The 24,675-nt window shown below is 58.7% G+C and overlaps 4 protein-coding genes across 5 annotated transcripts in view; 1 reads left to right on the top strand and 3 right to left on the bottom strand.

Moving 5' to 3' along the window:
• Nucleotides 1-117: 117 nt before the first annotated feature.
• On the bottom strand, nucleotides 118-4,920 carry HIC1 (HIC ZBTB transcriptional repressor 1). Of its 2 annotated transcripts, none has more exons than XM_047708509.1 (2): nucleotides 4,594-4,920; nucleotides 118-3,136 (listed from the first exon to the last, which is right to left on the bottom strand). In XM_047708509.1, exon 2 carries the CDS (start codon nucleotides 3,114-3,116, stop codon nucleotides 975-977), a length of 2,142 nt encoding a protein of 713 aa, XP_047564465.1. In that variant the 5' UTR covers nucleotides 3,117-3,136; nucleotides 4,594-4,920; the 3' UTR covers nucleotides 118-974. The 2 variants fall into 2 exon arrangements, with proteins under 2 accessions (XP_047564465.1, XP_047564464.1); XM_047708508.1 differs by lacking the exon at nucleotides 4,594-4,920 and adding an exon at nucleotides 3,476-4,028.
• Nucleotides 4,921-13,502: 8,582 nt separating this feature from the next.
• On the bottom strand, nucleotides 13,503-15,009 carry OVCA2 (OVCA2 serine hydrolase domain containing). Its single transcript, XM_047708529.1, has 2 exons — nucleotides 14,676-15,009; nucleotides 13,503-14,346 (listed from the first exon to the last, which is right to left on the bottom strand). Exons 1-2 carry the CDS (start codon nucleotides 14,857-14,859, stop codon nucleotides 13,847-13,849), a joined length of 684 nt encoding a protein of 227 aa, XP_047564485.1. The 5' UTR covers nucleotides 14,860-15,009; the 3' UTR covers nucleotides 13,503-13,846.
• DPH1 (diphthamide biosynthesis 1) lies at nucleotides 14,210-23,700 on the bottom strand. Its single transcript, XM_047708520.1, has 13 exons — nucleotides 23,558-23,700; nucleotides 21,470-21,622; nucleotides 21,284-21,347; nucleotides 19,514-19,635; nucleotides 18,929-19,086; nucleotides 18,679-18,800; nucleotides 17,100-17,168; nucleotides 16,542-16,698; nucleotides 16,308-16,408; nucleotides 15,711-15,789; nucleotides 15,299-15,440; nucleotides 15,021-15,121; nucleotides 14,210-14,346 (listed from the first exon to the last, which is right to left on the bottom strand). The coding sequence occupies exons 1-12, from the start codon at nucleotides 23,616-23,618 to the stop codon at nucleotides 15,039-15,041; spliced, it is 1,311 nt and encodes a 436-aa protein (XP_047564476.1). The 5' UTR covers nucleotides 23,619-23,700; the 3' UTR covers nucleotides 14,210-14,346; nucleotides 15,021-15,038.
• The window catches only part of RTN4RL1 (reticulon 4 receptor like 1), a 73,792-nt gene continuing 72,808 nt past the window's right edge, over nucleotides 23,692-24,675 (top strand). Inside the window, exon 1 of the mRNA XM_047708518.1 lies at nucleotides 23,692-23,746. Within this exon, the coding sequence (XP_047564474.1) occupies nucleotides 23,707-23,746 (40 nt within the window). The 5' untranslated portion in view covers nucleotides 23,692-23,706. The remainder of the gene's footprint in view (nucleotides 23,747-24,675) is intronic.

Genomic DNA, 24,675 nt, shown 5'->3' with positions numbered 1-24,675 from the left:
GACTGGGGAGGGAAGAAGGTCCAAGCGTCTCACTGCACCTGTATGAGGGTGCAGTGTCTGGCCCCTCCACCCACCCAGGTCCTTGTGCAGGGTGGAAGAGAGCATCGGGGTCCAGGGTCCTTGGTTACTGCTTTATTGCTGTTTGGTTCGAGTATAGAAAATGGAAGCGGCTCTGAAAGAGCCTGTGTACAAGGTAGGAAATATACAAACGGGGAGGAGGGAGCTAAAGAGACCACGTTCCAGCCCAGCCCAGCCTGGGCTTGGTGTGGGGGGCCACCCGGGGCGCATGCAATAAATATGGTCCGGGCCCCCAGGGAAGGGAGGGATGGGGAGGACACCGCGGGAGTGGGAGACCAGTAGGCTAGGGCTGTCTCAGCCCTCGGACTCCGGAGGGAGGGAAGGGTTGGCCCTGGGGCTAGTGCCACTTGTGCAAAATGAGGAACTTCACATTATCAGTCCCGGGGCGGGCGGGAGCGGGGGGCGGGGGGGCCCTCCGGCCGGCTCAGTCCCCTCCCCGCTCCCCAACTCTGCCCGACGCTCCGACCCCAGCGGGGAGATTCACAGTGAGAATGGGTGTGGTCGCAAGGGCCGGAGGTAGGGCTGGGAGCGCCCCAACAGTGACACCCCTCCCTCCAAGAGCAGCACGGAGCGTGGGGGAGGGGGCCAACGAACCACAGGAAGAGGCGGAGAAGGGCCGGGGGTCTCCTTTGGTCAAAGCTGATATCAAAAATATAAATCTCCCTTCCCCCATCCCACCCCCGTCCCGGGGTTTTACCCCCACCCCCACCCCCGGGCTAAGGCACAAAGCAGTGAGGCCAGGTGGGGCCGCCGCCACGGCGGCGACGCTGCCGCTGCTACTACAGTTGTCCCGGGCGCGGTGTGCCTGCTCGCTGCCGCCGCCGCCGTCCCCTGCGGGGCACGGGCCGGGGGTGGCCACGCGACGGCGACGACAAGGCGGGCTGGCAAGAGGCGCTCTAGGTTGGGGAGAAACGGTCGATGGTCCGGCCGTCGGGTCCGGCGGCCAGGTGCGCTCCCTGGCTCAGCACCTCGGCCGCCTTGTCCGGGCTGAGGCCCAGCTCCGCGGTGAACTTGGCCAGCGGGTAGAGGCTCTCTAGCGCCACCTTGGGGTCGTGCAGGAAGTGCGTGGTCTGCGCCAGCAGCTCGGCCGCGGCTGCCTTGTCCTGCTGCTTCAGGCTCAGCTGTTCCGCAGTGAGACGGGCCACGGCAAAGACGCCCTCGGGGAAATCGAGCTTGCCCTTGCCGTCGGGGCCAGGGACGCCGGGTAGCCCCCCCAGACCCGCCAGCGCCCCGGCCGCGCCCGCCGCGCCCCCCACGGCGTGCATCTTCATGTGGCTAATGAGGTTGCGTTGCTGGGCGAACTTGCCGCCGCACACCTGGCACTCGTAGGGCTTCTCGCCCGAGTGGATGCGCATGTGCTCGGTGAGGCGGTACTGGCGCGTGAAGCGCATGCCGCACGCGTCGCACGCGAAGGGCTTGAGGCCCAGGTGGCTGCGCATGTGGCGCGTCATGGTCCCGCGCTGCGTGAACTTCTTCCCGCAGATGGTGCACGGATAGGGCCGGGTCAGCCAGTGCGTCTTCTCGTGCTGTCGCAGCGTGGCCGGGTCCTTGTAGCTCTTGTCGCACGACGCGCAGCGGTACGGCCGCAGCAGCTCGCCCAGGCCGCCCGGAGCCCCAGCGACCTTGTCCCCACTGCCTCCGAAAGGGGGCCCCAAGCCGGCGGCCCCCGCAGCTACCTCAGCAGCCTCGGCCCTGCCGTAGAGCGCCTCCTCCTCCTCCACGTGAGCTTCCACGTGCGCATTCAGCTGCTCGGAGCTGGGGAAGCCCTTGCCGCACGGGATGCACACGTACAGGTTGTCCCCGAAGCTCTCCGGCTCGCCATACGCCAGGTGCGGGCACGGGTAGCCCTCCAGGTGGCCGCCGGGCGGGCTGGGGTCCTCGCTGCTGCCCGTCTCTTCGCTGCTGCTCTTGTAGTCATCGCCGTCGCCGCCCGCGCCTGGCCCGTCCAGGCTGCCCTGGTATCGAGGCGGCGCCAGGCCTAGTGGGGGCACCCCGGGCGAGGCAGCCGGGTCCCCGCCGCGTTCCTCGCAGCGCTCGCTGGGAGAGCCGCGCTCCCGGCCCAACTCGTCGCCGTAACTGCCCAGGCCTGGCTCGTGCTTCATCCAGCGGTAGAGGAGGCTGGGCCCGTCGGGGCGGCCCGGGGGCTCGGGTCCCGGGCTGCCGCCGCCGCCGCGGAACGGGTCCGGAGGCGGGCCGGCCTCCTCCAGCTTCTGGAAGGGCAGCGGCGGCAGCGGCGGCAAGGCGAGCGGGGGCTCCTTGTAGGCTGCGGGGCCGGCGCTGGGAGGGCTGTCTGGGCGCGGGGGCAGTTCGCGCTCGGCCGGCGGCCGCTCGGAAGGCGCGGAATCCGGCGGGCTCTTCTTGGACAGGTCCAGGCCGCAGAGCGGGGAGCAGCGGCGCTCCGGGGCGCAGAGGGTGGAGGCCGGGCCGGGGCCCGAGGCGTACAGCTCCGCGCAGTGCGTGTTCACTGCGGCCTCCGGGCCCGCGGACGGCTCGCCGGTGGGCGGTGGCGGAGGCCCGGCCGGGGACGAGTAGCAGGCCTGGATGACGGGCGTGGCGGCCCGAAGGCCCCTGCCCGGCCTCCCGTAAGGTGCATAGCCGCCGCCGCCGCCGCCGCCGCCCCGCAGGTGGCAGTACTTGCCGTGGCGCTTGAGGCGCTTCTTGCACAGCGCCACGAGGTCGGGGATCTGCAGGTAGCTGGCGGCGGCCAGCACGGCGCCCAGGCTCGGCTCAGCCCCCGGGGCCACAGCCGCTGCGGCTGCCGCCTCCGCGCCATCAGCCAGGCGGCCGGTGTAGATGAAGTCCAGCACCAGGCGGAACACCGCTGGGCTCACCATGTCATGGTCCAGGTTGAGCAGGTTGTCATGCACCACCAGGGACTTGAGGTAGGCGCTGCTGGCCGCCAGCACGTTCTTGTGCGCGCGGAAGAGGGCGTTCTGCACCACGATGATCACGTCGCACAAGAAGCCCTTGGTGCGCTGGTTGTTGAGCTGCAGCAGCAGCTGCCTCGAGTGGCCCGGCGCCTCCATCGTGTCCAGCATCGTCTGCCCAGCACACTCTCCTGCGGGGACACACAGCCGCGGGGTCAGAGCCTCAGCGCGCCCTTGCTGCCTGTATCCAGCCGGGCGCTGCTCCCCCCCACCAACTTCCCCTTCCCCTCAGCCGGGCAGGGGCATCGAGCCCCGCGGCCTGGGCACTGGCAGAGGACAGGCGGCCTCCTGGTGTGGGAGCCTGGACCGGTGGCCTGGACCAGAAGACAGCGTAGGAAGAGTGGATCTGGAGAGGAGGCCGGGAAGGCCTACACGCCCAGCCCCGGATGCCACCGGGCACACAGGCTGGGTTCTGGGGACTTCCGAGGAGAAAACTGTTTGGGGGAAGTGACCCCTTCGGAGACAGTTACCGGATTTGAGGAAAATGTCCGCTTCAGGAAAAGTCATTCAGGGCCGAGAAGTTTGCCCAATTGGGATATAAGGGAGCCGAGTTAAAAAGCGCCTCCCGCCTCGGGAGAAGTTGCCCCAGCTGGGGGAAGTGATCCAGTGGAGGGGAGCGCGGTGCCCGCCGTGGCGCCGCCCTGCCCGGAGGCTGTCAGGCCCTCAGTTGGGGCTGGGGCGCGGCCGCGGCGCGGGGAGCGGAGGCAGAGGCTGCCGTGGCGGGCAGAGCACGAAGGCCGGCCCCGGCGCGGGGAGGGCGTTATATCGGGGCAGGAGGCTGAGGCAGGAAGCAGGTGGGGGGGGAGGGGGGAGCCACGCAGCTCCCAGGGGAGGGAGGGGGCAGCGCCCCGGGCGGGCACGGCGCACAGCCGGCTGTGGCCCTGACCCTGGCCTGCGCCCCACCCGCATCCCGGCCGCGGCCTCGGCTCTGCATTCGCGGGCCCCGGCGCCTCCCTCCCTAGCTCCCTTCGGCCCCTTCTTCACGGGAACTCCGCCGCCCCAAACTTAGGGAAAAGTTTCCCAACTTCAGACAGGCCGGGAGAAGCGCTCCAGCCCGAGTCCCTCGACTCCCAGCTTTCCCTCTCGGCCCCCAATCTTCGGCAGCCAGGCGGCCCTGGAAGCCTGAGCCGAGCCCTGAGCTCCCCTACCCGCTCGCTCGCCCGCCCACCCTGTTCTCCGCCTGGCCCGCAGGGCCTCGCGGCCCGTTACCTGCGGCCGCAACCCGACCCGGCCTCCCTCCCCGTGGCGGTGGCAGCTCCTAGCCGGCGCCCCACCCGCCCCGCTGCCAGGCGCCGAGCTGTGCCAGGGCAGCGCCCCTGCCAGCCCCGCCCGCCGGCTCCCCTTCCCTTCCCTTCGCCTCCCCTGCCCATGTGCAGGCAGAGTCGGCCCTGGGCCACTGACCCCGCCATGAACCCGGCGCAGAGCAGCGGCCCGGCGGTCCTGAATCCTCTAGGGGCGACACCCCGAGTCCTGAACGCCAGCCGTATTGGGGCACCCGGGCCGGAGGATGCGCCCGAGGCGGCCAGAGCGTTAAGGACCGGGCTGTCCGGGTCTCCTGTCCCTCCGGGTCCCGAGCCTCAGGACCTACCTGGGGGGCATGTCGGAAGCCCCGGCCCCGGCTGCCGGCGGATCCAGGGGGGGACGTGGCTGCGCTGCGCTGCCCTCCGCCCGCCGGGCCCCCGGTCGGTCTGTCCTGCTGGTCCGTCCTCCCCGCGTCCTGGTCGCGTCTCAGCCCCGCCGCGCTTTCCGCACACTCTTATCTGGAGCGGCCCGGGCCGGCACGCGCTGCTGCAGTTATGGCGCCACCTCGTGGCCGTGCAGGGCTTTGCGCGGCACAGCCGCGACCTCCCTCTCGCGCACCTGGGTTGGGTTGAAGGCTCACAGATGCGGAGCTGGACCCGCGAGAGGGGTCTGTTTACAGGTTCACCTTCCCAGATGTGGCCACGTGAGAACCCAGGCCCCAGAACTTCGAGGCCCACAAACTCTGGGGTTTTGAGCTAAACGTTCCCTTGCACATGTTTCTAGATTCTCACATTGCCTCAGTTTGGAGAAGTCCTGCCCGCAAGGAGAGGACTCTGGGGACAACTAGATGCGGGGAGGGAGGTTAGGGAAGTCGTAAGAGAGAAGAAGGTAGACAAGATCTTGGGGGGCGACTTCTTAGACATTCCTGGATGGGACTGTCCGTTTATACCCACCCCACCCCCAACACGCCCACATTCACTCAGCCACCTGGGTTTAGGTATGCACGGAATAAACCCGTTTGCACCCAGACCCTCTCCAGGTACTGACACCTGCGGGCGCGCGTGTCGGCACAAATACACGTCTGCCCCCTTCCACAGTTCAAGTCCTGGCTCTCTGGGATAATCCCGAGGCTGTCACGTAGGGCCCTGCATGAGCCTGGGCGGGGCTGTTACCCAATCAGCCTGCCCCGAACTTAGAGGCCTCTGGAGCGACCCCAGGATATTCGACTGGGAGTGGCTGGACAGCGCCTCCTGGGGATCCCGCAGAAGCGACCCCAGCCTCCAGATTCCCCGTGTGAGCCATTTTGAGGGACCTGCTTGCTCGACCTCGTCTCTAACCCGATAACCCGGAACGTGACCGCACGGATCCCCCGGCAAGGTTCTGCACCCCACAGGAAGGCTCGGTTCTTGCAGGTGACGCCCCTTCTGGGAAGGAGGGGACCCCGCACTGGCGCTGGGGCACTCGTGCGGCTACTCCGGAAGTGTCCCCACGCGGCCCCGCCGCCGCATCGGGCCTGTAGTGAGTGCCGGGTCTCCGCGGCCCACGCTGCACCTCCTCCCGGCACCTCCTGACCCCTGCCCACAAGTCGGAGGGTGGGAGTGGGTCCCCGAGAACGCCTGCAGCTTCTGATTGGCTGCGCCTTTCTCAGCCGTGGCGCGCGAGAGGCTGGGGCGCAGAGTTACCATAGTAACCTATGAGGTTCGCGCAGATCGCGTCTCTCTAAGGCCTTGGAGAGCTTAGCAACCGCGCAGGGCTCCTGGGCGGGTGGGTGCCGCGCTCGCCGCCCGTCGCGCAGTCCTCCACCCCTACGCCCCCGCCAGAGGTAGTAGCTGAGTCACTCATTGAGGGGCCGCCAGCGCGGCCACTCGCAGTCCCTGATAGACACTAAGGTCTCGGGCGCCCCCCAGAGGCTCTCTTTCCTCTGCTGACATCTTCATGGTCTCGGAGCCCTGTGGTGGCTTTTGGTCCACGCTGGTCCTTCTGACTCCCGCCGTGTCCTGACCCTGTCCTCACCGTTTCTACTCCATGTTCCGGATCCATTTTATCCCAGTCCTCTCCTCCGTCTATCCACGGTCTCTTCACTAGGGTTGCAGTGAGAATGAAAAAATGAAAACCGTGTGTTCAGAGCCGCCAGCCTCTAGGGAAAATGGACCATGACATCTTGGCCGAGGGATGGATGCGTTGTGCGCTGAAGCGGAAAAAGGTGTATGGAGTGCTGGAGAAAGGTGGAAAGGCTCCTCGGAAGAAGTGCTCTTAGAACTGGGTTTTGATGGATGAATAGGAGTTCTTCCCCCCCACAGAAAAGCAGTCCACGAGAAAAGAACCACAGGGACAAAGGCTGGGGGCAAAAGAAAAAGAGGTGTGTGTGTGGGGGGGAGACTCCTGGAAGATAGACTCCAAAAGTTGTTCAGGACTTCTCCCCCTGCATTTCTACTGGAATCTTTTATCCTCTTGATGGGACCAGATCCTAGCCCCACAAGGAGCCCCTCAACCCAGTTCACTTTTGTACAGTGTCCACTGTACCCACTGTCTTTTTTTTTTTTTCCAACACTCTCCCCGGATCCCCACTCCCTGAATTAACTCACTGCCCCATCCCTATCCTCAGGCTGTCCTTACATCCCTATGGAAGGGTCTCACAGACTTGCAGCCAGCCTTGCTGCCTTCCTGTGGACTTCACTCTTCTTCAATCTTTTATCTTTCCCTCCCTCCCTAGTTTCTATCTACCCTACTAGCCTGGCACTGTTCTCCCTCAACACCTGCTCCTCGCCTCTACCTCCCCCCCCCAATCCATCTCCTCTCTCTGTGAACACATTCACCCTGCTCCATTTAGAACTCTCCTCAATTGATGGAACCAGGATCGTTCATTTCCCTGCTCTTGTTCAGGGGAATTCTGTCCCACATGGCTTAGGGCCTTCCTGTCAATTCATACCTCCAGAAACTCTAACTCCTCCAGGAAGTGGTCTTGCCACTCCATCCTCAGAGATCCTTCTCTGTCAAGCCGCTGAGCCCTTGGTCTCCCTCACTCATTATCACCCATAAATGGGTACTGAACGCGGTCTGCTTGGTGCCAGGCTCTGACACTGGCACTGCCGACCTGTCCTCCTCCCCGCCATTTGCTGAGGTTTTCTCCTCTCCTGCCGCCCCCCCGCCCAGCTCCTCCATAGAGGAACCCCTTGCTCATATCCGGGGAGTGCAAGCCACTCTTCTCAACTTTTCTGGGGTCTCCAGCTCCTGACTGGTTCCTAGACCTCCGGGACACGCACAGACCCCCACACACCCCCGCGCACCATTCCTCCCCGGCCCAGACTCCTACAAAGCTTCTGCCAGCCCTGGGCTTCCCCACTCTTCTTCTCCCATTTCCCCGACGCCACAGTTCTAGATGCTGCTTTAGGCCCCTCCTCAGGTCTAGCTTCCTCTCCTGTACCTCCCACCCCAGGGTGATGACACTGCAGTGGCCATAAGTGGTGTAACGCCACCGAAGGTCATCTTGTGACGTCACAGAGCCGTCGAGTCCAGGAACTGAGGAGTGGGAGAGGGGGCTGCCGGTTGAGCACCTGGGAAGGCCCGGCGGGAAGTGGGATTGCATCCCCTAGGTGTCCCAGGGCGCTTAAAGGTGTAGGACCCGTCCACCCTCCCGGCACTGTCCTCCCGCCGGCCCCAGTCCGCAGTTCCGGAAAGTTAACCCTTTGTAGACCGGTACAGGGGCCCGGGCTCCCCCTCCCTGTTCCTGCTTCCGTGCGTCCTCCTCCCCCTCCCAGCTCCCCGTCGCCTTAGTCCCCCCCAACCCCCCGCCTCGCCACTATAAATAGCCCCTCTTCCCGTTTCCTAAATTCCCTGCTGACGTCGGCAGCGCGTCAGTGTGTAGGAGCCGCGGCCGCATGAATGAGCCGCCGCACGAGTACTACGCGCGCCTATAAAAGCAGCGGCGCCAGCCGGACTGCGGGAGGCGAGCGGGAGCCGGCGCGACGCGGCCCGACAGGTAAGTGGGACTGACCGACCGACGGTCTACAGATGGACCGATGCACGGACACGGACGGAAAGGCAATGAGGAGACCGGCAGACGGCAGGTTGGCTGGCCCCTAAGGGGTGGGATTGGGAACAGGGTGGGGGATGAGGATCCCCTCGCAGCTGGTGGAGCCGGGCGGAGGCGTATCCAGAACCCCGTGCAGCACTTGCCCGCGCCCGGATGAAGACGCAGCCACTTCGGAGGAGCATCGAACAGAGGACGGACCCCAGGGTCCCTGCGACATTTCCTGGGGCTCCTGCGCCATCCTCCCAAGAAAGTGGGGCGAAGATGCTGACGCCCCAGAAGACGCGCCCCCTCCTCCCCCTCCCCGCACCGCAGTGACTCAGCCTCGCTGCCCCTGCCGGCTGAGCGGGGCTACCGGCGAAGGACAGACGCCCACCTGCCCGCCGACCTAGCCTCCGCTCTTTCGGGACCCCCACCCCGCATCCAGTCGGGCACCCCCTCCCCGTCCCATCCCGTCGGGCTCGTCCCTTTGCGCCCCCGACTTCCCGCCTCTGCGCGAGGAGCTGTCCTCTCAGGACCAGAAGGGGGCGGGGCCTCGGCCGGGCTGCCCCGCCCCCCAACTGAGCGCCCCCCCCCGCCGCCGGAAGTGCCTCTCTGCGGGGACATATTTGACGTCATAGGGCTTTGACGTCAAGGGCCGCGTGCCTGTCCGCCAGCGCTGGGGCCGAGAAAGGCGGGAGACGCGGGGGAGGAAGAGCAGCAGCGCCCCCAGCTGCGGGCAACGGAGGCACCCCCGCCCGCCCGGGCAGCGCGCCGGCACCTTGGCTCTAGACTGCTTACTGCCCGGGCCGCCCTCAGTAACAGTCTCCAGTCACGGCCACCGACGCCTGGCCCCGCCCCAGGACCGCGGACCCGGCCACCTGCCGCGCCCCCGGCCCCTCAGTTCCCCAGGGTCCCTCAGCGCGCGCTCTCAGCGCCGCCGCTGTCCGCGGTGCTGATCCAGCTCAGACGCTTCCATCCGCCCGTCCGGTCCCTGGTCACCAGAGGCTGCGAGGGGCGGCCGCTCACACGCATATCGCACGGCCCCCGAGCCCGGTCCCCATCGCGCGCTCTACCCCCGCTACCCCCTCCCCAACTCGCTGTCCTGACGTCTGCCTGACTGGAGCTGCCACGGTGCCGTCAGTAGCGCGCGCCCCGCCCCCGCGTCTCCAGGGCAACCGTGGCTTTCGATTGTTACTGTGGGAACCGGAGGTAACAGTCTACAGCCATGGTCGCCCCGCAGCACGCCCACGCACTGCGCCCGCCGCGCACTGCCAGCCCGGGATGGGGGAGACCAGGAGCAGGAGGAAGCGGGGGCGGCGAGTCAAAATCCGATGTATCTATGGGGGCGGAGGGCGGTGCGGCGCTCGGGGGAGGACTACTCTCAGGTCTGACTGCTGCGTGTCTACCAAGGCAGGGAAGGAAGCACGGTCTGGGCAGTATGACCGTCCGCCTCAGTGACCATCCTGTCCTCTTGGCCGAGGTTGCAGCCAGGGAATGGCGAAAGAAGGGGTAGTTCTGGGATTTGTGTTCTTTCTATCTCCTCGGTGGGAGGGAGGCGGCTGGGACCTGAAGGTCTCCTGCAGACTGAAGGGAGTAGATGGAGCAAAGTTTTCCTAAAATGCCACAACAGCATTCTTCCGGGAAACCCTCTGCTGAGCAGGCAGAAAGCGTGACTAATCCTTGAACCCATTTTCTGATGCAGCCTTCCCTCACTATTCTCCCCGCTCTTTCATCCTCTGATCCATGTAGGGTGATAAGAAAGGTCCCCAACCCTCAGGAAGCCAGTGTGCTTGTAAAGTTAACCCGGTCAGTAAAGCATTGTCTGAATGTATCAGCAGCCTCACTTCAATCGTGCTGGATTCTAATTTGAGATAGTGTCTCAAATTAGTTCTAAAGTGGAAAAGTGAATATGAGAGGGGCTGAAGTCCTATTGGTCCAGTGAAGTGTGAGTAACGACCTTTTCAAAAACACATATCACCTACCACCACCACCATCACCCAGTGCAGGGGCTGACTGATGGATACCGGGCGCAGGACTTCCCTAGGCACAGTCCTGGAAATGGTTAATGCAATCCAGTCCTGCCTCTCATTAATCCAATTTTCTGTTACCTCTCCATAACCCCTCCTTTGTTAAACTACTTTTAAGGCAATTGGTGCTGGTTTCACAGCTAATCAATTCCCACACGCTTCCTTCCTCCCACTCAAGGACCCCAAAGTCTTAGATTAAATGTTCTTGATTCTGGAATCCAGAGGCCATCTGTGGGCAGACTGTAGTGTGTGCAGATGGGAGTAGTGCACTGGGAAGCAGGAGGTCCAACCTGGCCTTATCACCAACTGGTTATCATTTAAGGGGCTGGGTTTCTGAGCCTTGTGTAACATGGGATAATAATCACTCCTCTCTGGCCAACTTGTAAGGATCAAATAGGATCACGTGAGTAAAAACCTTTGAAAACTGCAGAATGCTATTTCAATCTTAAGTATTCTACTAGGCTGTTATGTCTTTGTGAGGGGCTGGTAGCATTGAGGAGACCCCAGCTCTGGCCACTTAGGCAGAATGAACAGGGGAAGGGGGCACAACTTTCTGAGCAGAAGCTCTTGGACTTGGGCTGTGGAGGGGGCTTCTTTGCTCAGAGACTACTCTCAAGAGCTTTAGGTATCGAAGGTGGAGTGAGAGGTAGAGAAGAGAAATGGGAGCAATATTCTGAAGGGACCAAGTTGTCTGCAGTTTGAACCCATCGGGAGAAAATGGTCAGAGGAGGAAAACCAGAGAAGTGACTTTAGAGAATTTTTTAGTATCTTAGAACCTCATTGAGTGCACCCCAACCCCAACCTATTTTATGGATTAGGAAGGTGAGACCCAGACAGGACACCTAGCCCAAAAGTCGTGAGTGCTGGGTGTCCTCTGTGCACTTCTGAGGTTGCAGGAGAGAAAGCAATGACTAGGAATGGTTAGGAATGTGAGTTCTGGATCTGAATCCAACTTTGGGTAGGTTACTTAACTCCTCTGCGCCTGTTTTCCTCAATTGTAATATTGTTAAGAGTGGCTACTTCAGGAAATTCTGAGATTAAATTGGGCAACTCTATAAAGTTTCTGCTTTTCACAGAATCGGGTGTAGTTAGCGCTCCACCAAAGGTACTCCTCTTTCTAACCTCTGGACCTCATTTCCCTTAGATACAAATTGAAAATGTTACATGAATGGTTAATTGGAGAGTTTTCTCCCCATCCTTAGTGGAGCGCATGAGAATCCCAGGTGTGTGTTGTGTGTTTTTCAAATAGCACATGTTTACCAGAGACTTATATTCTACTCTCTAAGGCAATGGTTTTCAAATATCATGTTGTATGGGAGTGTCCAGTCCAGGGAGTTTGCCAAAATGCAGATTCCTCGGTCCAGCAACTGGCTCGGTAGGTCAAGTTTTAACATGATTCTGATGCAAGTGGTCCGTAGAATCTGTGTGTGGGGTGGGGGACAATGCCCCTAAGATTCTCTGTTGTTCCTGGAGGATGTGATGGGAGAGGACATCTCACTTGTTGGGAAGCAGTGGACCACATGATCTCTTTCCTCCTAGCTTGGATATTTTCTGATTCTTAAGGCAGGAGGTGGGTGAGGGAGGAGAATTCTCACCCAGAGCACTGAGCACTTCTGCTCCCAATACTGTTTTTTTTTTTTAAAGATTTTATTTATTTATTTGACAGACGGAGATCACAAGTAGGCAGAGAGGCAGGCAGAGAGAAAGGGGAGTGCAGGCTCCCTGCTGAGCAGAGAGCCCGATGTGGGGGCTCGATCCCAGGACCCTGGGATCATGTCCTGAGCCAAAGGCAGAGGCTTAACTCACTGAGCCACACAGATGCCCCAATACTGTTCTGCTCTACCCTCATCCTTCTAACTTTAAACCCTGGCTTAAAATTCATGCCCCACTATCTTGTTCTCTCTCTTTTCATCCTCACAGTAATTCCAAGTAGCAAGGGCTGTGGTAGCAACTGTCATCATTTTCATCTCTTGGGACCTCGCTAAAGGGGGCAGGCTATGATGGCCACGGGGGCACGTGAGCTCTGAACTGCATACTCACTGCATTCCACTCTGAACTCCTTTCCAGAGAAGCCGGGGATCTTTCTGTGTGTGAAATTCCTAAGATATTAAATACTATAAATCCAGTATTCTCTAAAATCCTACGGGCCAAATTTAACAGGTCTGTAGCAGTAATTCAGTCCATTTCTGAGTCCCCTCCTTTTGTCAAAGGGATCCCTTTAAAACACCCAAGAGCAAGCAGAGGCTGACACTAGCAAGGGGGAACTATCCTCCCATCCCCACTTTCTGCTGTAAAGGTCCTAAATTCCAGTAAACTGGGTCTGTTGGGGGAGGGCGGTGTAACTCCAGCTTTTTTTTCTTAGACAACTACTGTTGTTAGTGAAGAATTCGGGATTTGGGGTAATTTAAGGGATATTAATCTGTCTCAGGATGGGAGGGGGGTATTTGTGCTATATCCCCTAAACTGATTCCTATTCAATTCCTAAACTCCCTGGAAACAACCATGCTTGAGGGCTAGATCAGGGCCTCCTGGGATATTCCAGAAAAGCAATGAGGTCGTGATCCTGCACAGGCAGGGCTGAAATCAGAGAGCAGGATGGGCCACAGGTGGGGGCACTGGAAGCAGGGCAAGGAGCTAAAGTGGGCAGTCTTTAGAGTGTCTGGGAACGAATGATCTCTAAAACTGGAGGGGCTACTTAGGCCTGGCTGGATCGCTACAAAGCAGCATCAACCCCAGAAACTATGCAGGTGAGGGCAGGTTTGTAAAAGGTTTATTTTGTGTGGTCTTGGGCCTCTTCCCAAGGTCTAGGACAACCCATCCTCCAAGCTTATAGTTCAGAGGGGCTAAAGCAGTTCTGGAGGAAAAAGCAGAGCACCCAAGAAGCCAGAGTTTGACAGAAGGCCAGTACACAAACTTCAGGGTTCAGAGGAAGCCTAACTCAGTGGAGCCCAGAGAGCACCTTGCCCGGCGATCTCTTCCTAGAACTTCTCAAAAGTAAAATTCTTCCAACTCTGCTACCAAGGCCTCCTCTCCTTCCGCTTGGGACTTGAGATTTCTACCAAATGTGGGTACACATGAGCTTATCCTGCGGGGTTCGTAACTAGAAACACTTCCTTCCCTCTTTGGAGCTGCCCTGGAAGCTGTGTGGATGCCAGGAATCCGGACTTCTGTCACAAAATGGCTTTCCTGTGCGTAGGAGGAAAAAGAGGCTCAAAATTGCCACCAGCACTTTATTACGCAGCAGTCACAGTAGCGTCAGCCCCCACGTTCCCATGTCACCCTCCACTTATTCAGGGGTCCACTGGCCTTTTTCATGTTTGAGTGGCAGATGCCAAGCTCCGCTAAGGCCTTCTGATCCTTTTTTCTTGAGTGTAGAGCGGGGCTTATTATAAGCTGAGTCTCAGAACTGATACTTGTCTCTTAATTGGTGATGATGAGGAACACTGACAGCCCCTGAGCTCCCAGGGGAGGGGGGGGAGGATGGAAGGACTGGATTACAGAGGCTGCCCCGAGGTCATATGGGGGTGGGGGAAGTAGGGGCAGAGCCATTTGTTCATCTTTCACGCTGCAAACTGGTCCAAGAACTTGAGGTAGGCCTGACGCTGGGCCGCAGCTGCTGGAATGAAGTGGCCACCAGAGTGGGTGAGGGTGACGGCTCCGGTGAATTGGCTAGCCAGCTGCATACTTTCCTGAGAGGGGATGACGCAGTCACTGTCCCCAAAAACGTGTAGTGAAGGCAGTAACAAGGGGCACTGCAGGATGGATTCCTTGAGTCCAAGGCCCCGGGGACAGAAACCAGATACCAGGATGATAAACCTTGGCAAGGGGAAGCGGGGATCGCCAGCTTGGCCAAGGGCACACACAACGGCTGCCAGCGCGGCTCCCTGGCTGAAACCAAGGAGCCCATCAAAAGGTCCCAGTTTCTTCAGTGCCTGTGCCACGGTTCCCAAGGCTTCCTCCAGACCTCTGCATACTGTGGGCTGGCTCAGGGCGTTGAAAACGTCTGCCTCCTGTTCTGAAAACCACCAGCCTCGGGGCTGCTCCTCCGGAAGGCAGGGCTCTACAGCGATATGGGGAAAGGATGGGGTTAGGGCAAGCGGGTATCTAAGGCATGAGAAATGAAAACGGGAGGGAGGAAGGGTTGGGGCTGACAACTAGCGAAGAGGCGGCCGAAGATGAGAACCTGGGGGTAATGAGGTGGAGAGCAGAGTGGCATGGCAAGGCAGGGAAGCCTGATCATGGTGGAGGCCTGGGAGGCTGGGATGTGGAAGAAATGAAGAGTATGGGCAGGGGGAGGGAAGAGGTGAGGATGCGGCGTGGGGATATGCTGAAAGGCGTTACGGAAACGAGGCCAGATAAAAAAACTCAGAATGCATTTCCCCGTCTCACCGGAGTCCGGCCCGGCGCCCTCGGGGCCCACAGCATCCGCGACCAGGTGCGGGCCGCTGAGGCACACGAGTTCAGCGCGGCCCCGCAGCGCCTTCCTCAGCGCTCCCGTCTTCTCGCGGAAGCCCCGCTCGCTCTGCCGGAAGCCGGCCAGGGCTAACACCCTCAGCGTGGGCCGCGCCGCCATCTTGCCGAGCAACGCGCTAGGGGCCGGAAGCAGCCTTTCCCCGAGCGGAAATCGAATACACGAGGGGTGGGACCAAATGCCGGCCCCACCCCGAAGGCGGGCCTCTGCGCGAGCGGGGTGTTCCCATAACAACCAGGCGCGGCCTAAGCAGGGGCGGATACCTGAGACCAAGGAAGGGCTCATCGAGCGTTCGTTGCTCCCTTATTGTCTCCGCAGCTGCAGCTGTCGCTAGCCATGGCAGGAGAGGGCTGCGCGGACTCCTGCATCGGAGGATGGCAGACTCTGCTCAGGGTCTCCATTCTGCGACGTCCTCCACCCTACTCCCATGCATTTCCCGTAGCGGCCTCACGGCGGCGGCCTCGACTCGCGTCGCTAGGGAGGCGGCCAGGCGAGGCCGCGCCTTTGGTCTCTCTCCTCCCGGCTTGCAAGTCTGGGCCTACCTTCTCCAACACCAGTGGGCTCAGGGCCTGGAGGGGGCGGTTCCGTCCGTGGTTGACTGTCCATGGCCCCAAGGAGCTGCCGGCGTAGAAGTCCATAGGGTAGGGCTGCTGCCAGGAAATGTCCCTCAGGGCCACCACTGCCTAAGGGAGGGCACCCGGACAACAATTGCCAACTTCTTCTGGGCAGGATTAATTGATTCAATCTTCACGATGGTCTATGGAGGTCCTATTGTCCTCATACCACAGAAAGGAAATGTGAGGCTCTGACAGGTTAAGGGACTTGCCCAAGGCCACACAACTAAGAAATGAGTCAGCTGTAATAGGTGTTGCCCACCCCACTGCAGATCCCTCCCTGGACGAACCAGGTGCAAAGCCCACTCTCTCTCAGGTATTTTCAAAACGCAGGCTTACCTCATAGGGTGTCAGCAGCGGCTTGGGGAAGGCGGTGCCCCAATCAATGGAAAGGCGCGGACATGCTACCTGCACCCACCTGGGAAGGGAAGGTCAGGTCAGACCCAAGGGTGGGGGTGGGGAAGGTGGTCCTCCCCTGGGCAGCATGCTGAAAAACATGACTTTGTCCCCAACACACCTAATGAATGCTTACTATTAATTCTAGAGTAAAGACAGTCACGTACTACTGTTCAGAATAACACTATAGCTGTTGATTTTCTCGTTTTCTCTGAGAGCTCTCTGAGGGCAGGGCTCAGGCAGCTTATCTGTGATCTTATCTCCAGAATCAAATTTAGCTTAATTCTGGTACACTGCAGGTGCCAACTACCCCTCAAAAGAATGACTGTGATGTTACAGTTGCCTGTGAGCTCCCAAACTGAAATGGGCGAGACCCCTAGCCAAGAGCAGCCCCTGCTGAATGAGGGCTCGGTAAACATGAACATTCATGGAAGCAATCCCCACTGATTCCAGCCTTCAATATGTGCTGGGCAGGACACTGATCTAAGGAAGCTTCCTTAGCCAGAGTCATCGCTACAGAGGTAAGGTGAGGAAACTTACACATCCACTTCAGGAAGTAGGTTAAGCTTGCTGGGGAAGATCTCAGAGAGCAACAGCCTCAGGAAGGGAAGTCCTAAGGCTTGGAGCCGAGATTCCAGGTGCTGCTGGAAGATGGAGGCCAAGCTCAGGTTACCATGGTCAAGCAACCAAGTCAAAATCCCTTAAGTCTACTAATTTTCTCAGCTGGGTTTCTAGTCAGTCCCCTCCTCCAGAGGCCATCCCAAGCCCTCTGACCTCCAGAATTTTGGGGCTGCCCTGGCGGCCCAAAGTGCCCAGGATAAGGCCCCAGGATTTAGCTGAGCGGGCTGTGGCTATGGCTTCTTTGCGGTTGGCTTGCATGCGCTGGTGGTCATAGTGTTCTCTGGATAGGACTTTGCTGTATGGGTCATATCTGGAAAAGAAGCTATGAGGGTTACGGTGACAGCCACTCATGGTATCTGTTGTACCCATAGCTCCCTGACTCAGTCCCTTGGTCTCCTGAATCTTTAGGTTCCATGCAGGTAATGAGGAAGAGAGCAGAGATCGTCATTGGAAAGCTCAGCCCCACAGCTAGAGCAGGCAAAAGTAGGAGGGGGTTTAGAATCTCGGTATGAATCCCAGTGGGGGATGGGTGGGTACTGTGCAGCAGCAGCTCTGGGTCTGACGCCTGGATTCAGGACCCAAGTACCTCAGATACTTAGAGCCGTTGGCTGTCAAGGGGCCAGGGAATGAGGAAGTTTTCGCCAGTTGAGGGCTTCAGTGGCAGGGAAATCCCACCCTCTCCCTAGCTGGTCAGCCCAGCTCAGCCCATACCGGTAAGTGGGGACACCAGGGTTGGCAATCATGACAGACTCCAAATGGAAACGGCCGTCTCCAAGATATCTGCGGCAGAGAGACAGGGGATGATAAGTGTGGGGTACGGTGAGGCAGCAGAAAAGGTGGGCACTGGCTTGGAGGTCCAGACTGAGCTCCTGGCTAAATGTGCTGCTGCTGCAGGGAGAGAGGGGACTGGCACAAGTCAACATTCCGCCTCCTGAGGCCTTGGTTTTCTCATGTGCAAAATAAAGAGTTTGAACTGGATGAGAATAAGGCCCTTCTAGTTATGTAATGCAGAATCTGAGAACTGCTCCTCACCCCAGACTTCTGGGGGAAGGGTAAAAGGGCAGCCATGGCCATGGCTGCCCAGGGCTCTAGAGATCCTACCTTGGAGATGGCGGGACAGTTCCTTACCTAGCTCAAAACAGACACGGCAAATAGGGTTCAAAGTGTCATCGATGTTGTAAATGAAGTTTCAGGGTCTACAACGGCTCTCTCTCCCCAAACTGGCTCTCAGGTCCTCTTACTGAGTTGTAACAACTACTGTTTACTGGATTTGTGGCTTCTGTGCACCAAGGCCCGGAATAAGAACTTGCCATGTAGGACTTCACACTCAGACCCTCAAACAGTCCTCTGAGGGACCTAGAGTATCCCCATTTTACAACAGATACAGCTGCTGTTCAGGGATGTTAAGGAATTTGCCCAAAGTCACACAATTATTAAGCAGTAGATCTAGGACTTTTCTCTAGGCTTAACCACCAGACTCTATCAAGACTGTCCCTAAAAGGAGCTTCTCAGTCCATGGAGAAGGCAGAGCATAGAGGACAATCACGAATGCAGTTCCTTCTTGGAGACCACACTGATCTTTGTGATGAATGCCCCACATTCAGGGTGTCTCTCCCTCCAACACACACCTTGAAGCCCCCAGTGGTAGGCACCTACAGGCTCAGAATCATGCGGGCATAGGCAGAGGGGCAGTGCCCCTTCGGGAGCAGGGCTGTCCTACATGGGAGCAGCCGGCCCTGTGGGACTAGCATCTACAGCCCCAGAGGCGGGGCTGAGTCAGGAGAGTGCCCCTCCCGCTCTCCCTGCCATTAGCTAGGAATGGGGCTCCCCTCCCTAGTCCCAGCCGGGGGAGCTATCAGCTCTGAGGCTGGCTGCATTCACACAACATTAAGCATTTCCATTACCTAAAATAATTAGGCGGCAGGAGACATGCTGCTCCTGCTTGTTAGCTGTCCGGATGCTAAATTAACGGGGCTGCAGCCTGGGCGTGCCCATCCATCTTCTCCAATTATATTCCCACCATTTCTAGCCCACCCTCACCCCCACTCCCCACCCCATGAGGCCCTCTGATTCCTGCCCCAGCTTGGGCATAGCTCTCAGGTGGACAGAGCACCTGAGAGGGAGACAGGCCACCTGCAATCCTATTCAGTCCCCCTTTTGTAGGGTGACCTTGAGCAAACAGTTAAAAAAGAGCTTGAGACTCAGCTTCCTTTCCTATACAATGAACCTCCCGATCCCTTCTAGGTGCATTTCTTATGTCTCTCCAACTGGCCCCTCATCTTTCACTTACACAACAGCCTCCACCTCTCTGGGCAGCTGTGGAGCCGTGCAGCCCAGGATCTCCCCAGGGGACAGGGGCTTGCACTGTGGGACACTCACACGGTACTCAGCTCTCAGCTCCTGGGCAGCTGCCTGGAGGGATGAGGAGGGAAGGGAAGCAAGTGGGTGAAGAGGGAGAGCCAGGGCCAGAGGACCAGTGGGAGCACCTAACATGGGCCCCAGGAAGAGTCCAGAGGCTGGCTGCCTATCTGTTCACTTACCTGCAAGGTCGACACAAACTGAATGGTGCTGACCAGGGCAAGGGAAGTGGCTGGGGGAAAGGTGAGGCGGATAGAATCCAGGAGGTGGGTAGTATCTATCCGGATGTCCACAAAGACATACAGTACCCGGAAGTCTCGGGCCGAGGTGTCCATGGGAACTGGGAAGAGACAAGAATTCAGGACTGTTTTGGAAGGCCAGAGGCGCAGGGGGCCTGCCTGGGCCAAGGTCTCTGAGCAGCCAGGACCAGTGGCTTCAGCCTAGGGATACAAGGAGTGAGCAGGAGGCGGTGGGGTGGGGGCACAGTGATAGTTTCCCTTAGAAGCTCCTTTTCCACCCCTCGACCGGGGGCCCAGACTGCTCTACCACCAACAGCCTTTCAAACACCCACATCGGGGACAGCAACGTTGTTTCCAAGGAAACCAAACCCAAAGGAAAGATCCACCTGCAGAGCAGGAAGGCCAAAGCCATCCCAGAAACTGGGAGGGACCTCCTGCCTGCAAGCAGGACAAGAAGGCACCATGATGGGGGAATTAGCATGCAGTCCTGCCTCCCTGCCTCCCTGCCAGGATCCCCGCCCACCATACCCAGGCAGCTGTGGCCATAGTGCACCAGGAAGTCAGCTCCCAGGGCCCTGGCGGTAAAGTCATCCACACAGCAAGCCCCATATGTCACATCGCCCATCACCATCACTTCGGCCTCTGTGAACCTGTGGAGGTGAGGGAACGGGGAGGGGGACAACGAGATGGTGACACCAGGGTGAGGTGGGAGAGAGACCTACCCCTGTGGGGATATCTCAGGGCCCAGCTCCTCTCCCTATGCCCCACAATCACTGGGGATGGCAGCTGCCACTTCTGCCAACAAAGAGTAGGAAGGGCCCAGCTGTCACATCCCCCAGTCCTGGCAGCAGCTCTTGGAACTGGAGCGGTATGAGGACGGTATCTGTAGCACCCGGGTTCCTCCATCCAAGCCCAGACTTCAAGAAGGACCCCCACCCCTCAGCTGGGCAGACACAGGGTCAGATACGGGGGCTCTGATGCCCCGGCTTGTCCCATCCAGAGCAAGGAGCGTGCACACACATGCAGAGGCGCCCGCTCCCATGCTTTGACACTGCAGCATGCGTGGGTACGCATGTAGGGATACACACAGCCTCCCTGTCACCCAGACCCCCTGCTACCTCCCCACCCTTAGTTAGGGCCCTCTGCACCCAGGGTGGGGGGTACCCACGAACGGCTCCCCCACAGCACATGGCACCACCCACACATCTCATGCGTCAGAAAGAGTGGGCTCTGGCCAACACATTGCCATAGGATCTGCTGCCAGGCCTGAATCACTGGGGGACAGGGGCGGGTGGGGAAGACCCCGCACTCCCCAAATTCACCAGGGGCATGGTGCTAGAGGACCAGCTCTTCCTTGAGAGATGCACCCCTGGGCCACAGGGCCTGGCTTGGCAACTAGGGTCTCCCATCTCTCTCCTGGAGGTGTGCTGGGGAAAGCTGAGCTGCTGTCAGTCAGCAGCCCCTCCTCCTCCCCCTTCCCCAAATCAGTCTGTGCACAGAAGCAGATTATTCAACTCCTTAAAATGCAGCCCAGGCGTCTGAGTCAGCCAGAGCACTTAATTTTTTATAGATTAAAATGTATGCAAATTGGCCTGAGCCCCAGAGAGCATCCCCAAGGGGCAAGAGGGTGGGAGCTGGGAAGTGAGTCTGTGGCAGTGGATGAGAAGCAGAGTGGGGGAGGGAGGCAGCAGGGAAGTGGGAGGTTCCCATCACGAGATGACCTCCTCTTTCCCCATTCCCCCTCCCTGTTCCTGTGCTGGTTCCAGATGGCTGAGAACTCCCCACCCCCAGCCCCAGGATGGCTCATTGTAATGAAGAAACTTAGAGAGGGGAGAGGAACTGAATACCATCTCCTAGACACTTCTCCCCCACCAAGCCTCTCCTTGCCCTACTCCCCCAAATGTGTGGGAGAAAAAGGTTCCCCTTGGCTAGACCTGATGCTGACAACACAGCTCATTCCAGGTCAGCTCTGAGGATTCCTCCTCAGGCCCCAACACCTGCTCTAGGCCCAGCTTTGAAGATACTGGAAACAACTCATCTCCCCACTCCCCTGCTGCATCCCCTCCCCCACTTTAATATTTTAGGGAAAAAGAGATTTATACAGACAAGCTAAGCCAGACAGGCTGGGATCTCAGCAGGCTGGGAGTTTAGTTTTGACTTTTTCCCTTTGTGCATGTATGGTTGTGGGAGGGGGCAGGGTAAGGCCAAGGTCCAGAAGGAAAAATGTCAATAGGAAGAGATATAATGGGCATGGGGAAGGTCTTGGCTTAGCTTCTTCTCCAGTACCCCAAGCCTCACCTTTCCAAGATATCCACAATGGTGCAGGCAAAGAGGAGAAGGCCCTCAGGCATTTGCAAGGCCACTGAAAGACAGAGCGAAGACATGAGGGCAGAGGTCTAGGAAAATCCTGGGATGGGGATACTGTCCCTGACAGAGCCAGGCAACCTCTCCACCCCTACCCCATCTCAAAACTTGGGGGCTCACCCTTTTTGGCCTGGGTCTGCTGAATCCTCCAGATGGTCTTGGGAATCTCAAAGTTATAGTTGGAAGGCAGGACCTGAATGGCTGCCTGCAGCTGGGGGTTGTTCAGGATCTCAGGGGGGATTTGATTGGCCAAGCGGCCCCTAGGGACTCGACCTAGGACAAATGAAAGGACTGAGTTGGCACCTGGCCTAAAAGAGAACCAGACCCAGTTAAGTCCTTAACACCACCCAAGTTTCAGGCCCAGATCCCAGATGCCAAGGGGGTTGGCCCAGCTTTCTTCCTCACTGAGTTCATTCTGAAGCTGGAAAGACAACCCATTAAGCCTGAAAGAGATCTGCATAATTAGCTTCCATGTTGAGAGATTACTGGGAATCAAATATTTGAGCCCATGAGGGAGGTATACCCCATCCCTTACCTTTGGGAGAACAGAGATAACACCAGGAGACTGAAATGAGTCCAAACAACGGCTCCTTGGTAAAGAACAACTCTGAGGAAAACCCAAGAGCCTAGAAGTCTGGGAAAATGTCCTCTCCTGTGCCCAACCCCTCACCCAAGTCTCTGAGAACACTTTGAAGTTCTGAGGTCCTAGATATGCAGTCTATAAGCAAACTTATTAAGTACTGACTTAAAAGACTGCCCTCTTTACTCAAGTCCCACTGACTCTGTCTACAGTGGTGAATCCCTACACTCTTCCCTCTCCTTGTTTAAAAGGGAAATAAAAACCAAACATTTGGGGCGCCTGGGTGGCTCAGTGGGTTGAGGCCTCTGCCTTCCGCTCAGGTCATCTCAGGGTCCTGGGATGGAGCCCCGCATCAGGCTCTCTGCTCAGCAGGGAGCCTGCTTCCCTCTCTCTCTCTCTGCCTGCCTCTCTGTCTACTTGTGATTTCTCTCTGCGTCAAATAAATAAATTAAAACAACTACAACAACAACCAAACATTTAACTGACTTAACAGCTTCCTTAGTCTCACTGTTCCACCCCAGGAAAAATAAAAGAACACACTCTAGTTAGGACTGCAGGCAAACAGGTAAGGATAGAGAAGCGACCCCACCCTTTAGGGGCTAGTAGTCCAGCACGGGCAAATGCAGGTATACAAATTACAACCTGATTAAAGGAGAAAACACTGTAGCCATTAGCAAAGCTGCAACCCTTAATTTGCTTCCTATTCCCAATTCAGCTTAGCTCAACCCTATTATCTCTTCAGGAACCAGAGAGTTTGGGAATGTGATAAGGAAACAAGAAATTAATTTATTGAACAAATATTTATTGAACCTGCCCTTTGTGCCAGAACTTCTGCTAGGGCCCTTTACTACTATAGGAGGGACCCTCCCAGACATAACCCTTCGCTCTCTGCCTGCGGGCAGATGATGGTAGTTGATGATGAGACCATATCTGAATGTTACTACGGCCATAGTTTTGGTTCATTTGTTTCAAAGACCTTGGAACAAACAGCCCAGAACCTTGGGCCCCTCACAGAAGCTCCTCTGACAGGGCAAGTCCCCTGTGGTCTTTGGGATGTGGGAGCTGCTGGTTTTAGTAGCTCAATTTGTCCTCGGGACTAGTAGGCGCCTCCTCCTTTATCACGTGTCTGCGATCTTATGTTTACATCAGTATTCCCGGGTAGACGAGATCCCTGAGGGCAAGGCTGTTGTGTAGTCAGTCCCTGAACCCAGCAGAGGCCTGGCAGTCAGTGAGCCGGGTGAATGAAACCCTGTGCCTCTTTCCTGGAGGCATTCCCCGCGGGCCCACTTGTGGAATGGCCGCTGCAGCGCGCCTGGCTCTTTCCTTCCCCATCGGGTCCGCTTTATCCGTGAGTCCTCCCGTGCCAGCCAAGGCAAGGGCGGGGGCAGCGTTTCCGGCTTGAGGATTACAAGCTCCTAGGAAGAGCTGCTCCGGATCGCGCCCGAAGGCTGCAAAAGGAAGACTGGTCCCTCTGGGCTCCAGCGAAAGCCGCCGGAGCAAGTGACCGCGGGGCCCTCCGGGTCTGGCGTTGAAAGGCCGCCGCCGTTAGCGGAGGAAGGTGCTGTCCCTGACTTGGGAGCCCTGACTCGCGATGCGAGATCCGGAGGCCGCAGCGTAGTAGCACCCACCTCTACCAGGGCCGTTTCGGTTGCCCGGCTCCGCCGCCACGGACTCCGCCAGCGCCGCCATCACTGGCCTGTCCACGTGGAGACCAAAAAGGCAGCGCTAGAAGAACGCCGAGAACTCAGACCTTGCGATCGACCGCCGGTCGCGGGCGATGGGCGGGAATTTGCTGGGCGGGGACCAGGAAGGAGAAGGTAGGGGCGGGGCTACCGCGGTCCCCACCCCACCCCCCCAGCCCGCAGGGACCGGGCTCTCCGCCGCCCCTAGCAGTCCAGTACCAATCGCAGTTGCACTCTCTCGACGATCCAGTCTTCTCCTCCGCTCCCGGTTTTCCAGACCTGGCACTCCCGGACCAGTGCTCTCCTATTTGCCGACTCCCTGCCCGAATTCTGTGAGCCAAGTCTTGTGAATGGGACACCACCCCCGCCACCGCCCCGTATCCCTTTTGCTCCTCTCTCAGTCTCCCCTCCTGGTAAGCAGTGGAGGCTGTGTAGGTAGAGCCAAATTCCGTACCTCAGAGGACCCCACTGCCCAAACAAGACAGAACTCAGCTCCCATCAGCCCAGCTCCAAGCTGAGTCCTGGGGTTTTCGGAGCGCCAGAGTGCCCTTACCTTTAGGACCAACAGTGCAGAATGCTGGAAGGTTTCCGGTGTGAAAAACTGCTACCAAGGGAAGGCCCCAGCCTGAGGGTGCTTTCCTGGGGCAGGGCGTGGGGGTAGGGGGAACAGTCCAAGGAATCCAGTTGCCTAAACCAATCTGCCCTTTTCCCTGCCTCGGCTGCCTCTCAGGTCTAGATAGCCTTTCTCTTGATCAGGCCTGGGCTCCTGAGATCCCAAAGGGAAGGCGTAAGCAGCCAGTGAGATGGCCTTGACCTTTGGAAGATCAGAGTACCTGCAGGACTGGCCCTTAGCAAGGTCTGCCCCATATAGCAATAGTCCCCCAGGGCTGTTTGCCCATCCAGCCCTCTGGCACCACCTTCCTCTCTCAGAGGTGGTGATGTGGCCACAGCTGGCCCTTTAAGGTACCTCTGTGGCCTGGGGCTCCCCTGGAGGCCCTCCTTGCTTGGAAACTCCTAATTAAGGTACAGGGAGAAGTGACAAACAAGCAGCCAGGGACTGGCCT

Source organism: Lutra lutra, chromosome 16 (assembly GCF_902655055.1).
Source record: "Lutra lutra chromosome 16, mLutLut1.2, whole genome shotgun sequence".
Classification (NCBI taxonomy): Eukaryota; Metazoa; Chordata; class Mammalia; order Carnivora; family Mustelidae; genus Lutra; species Lutra lutra.
The sequence above is the reverse complement of the archived record's forward strand: the minus strand, read 5'-3'. Positions and strand labels throughout refer to the sequence as shown.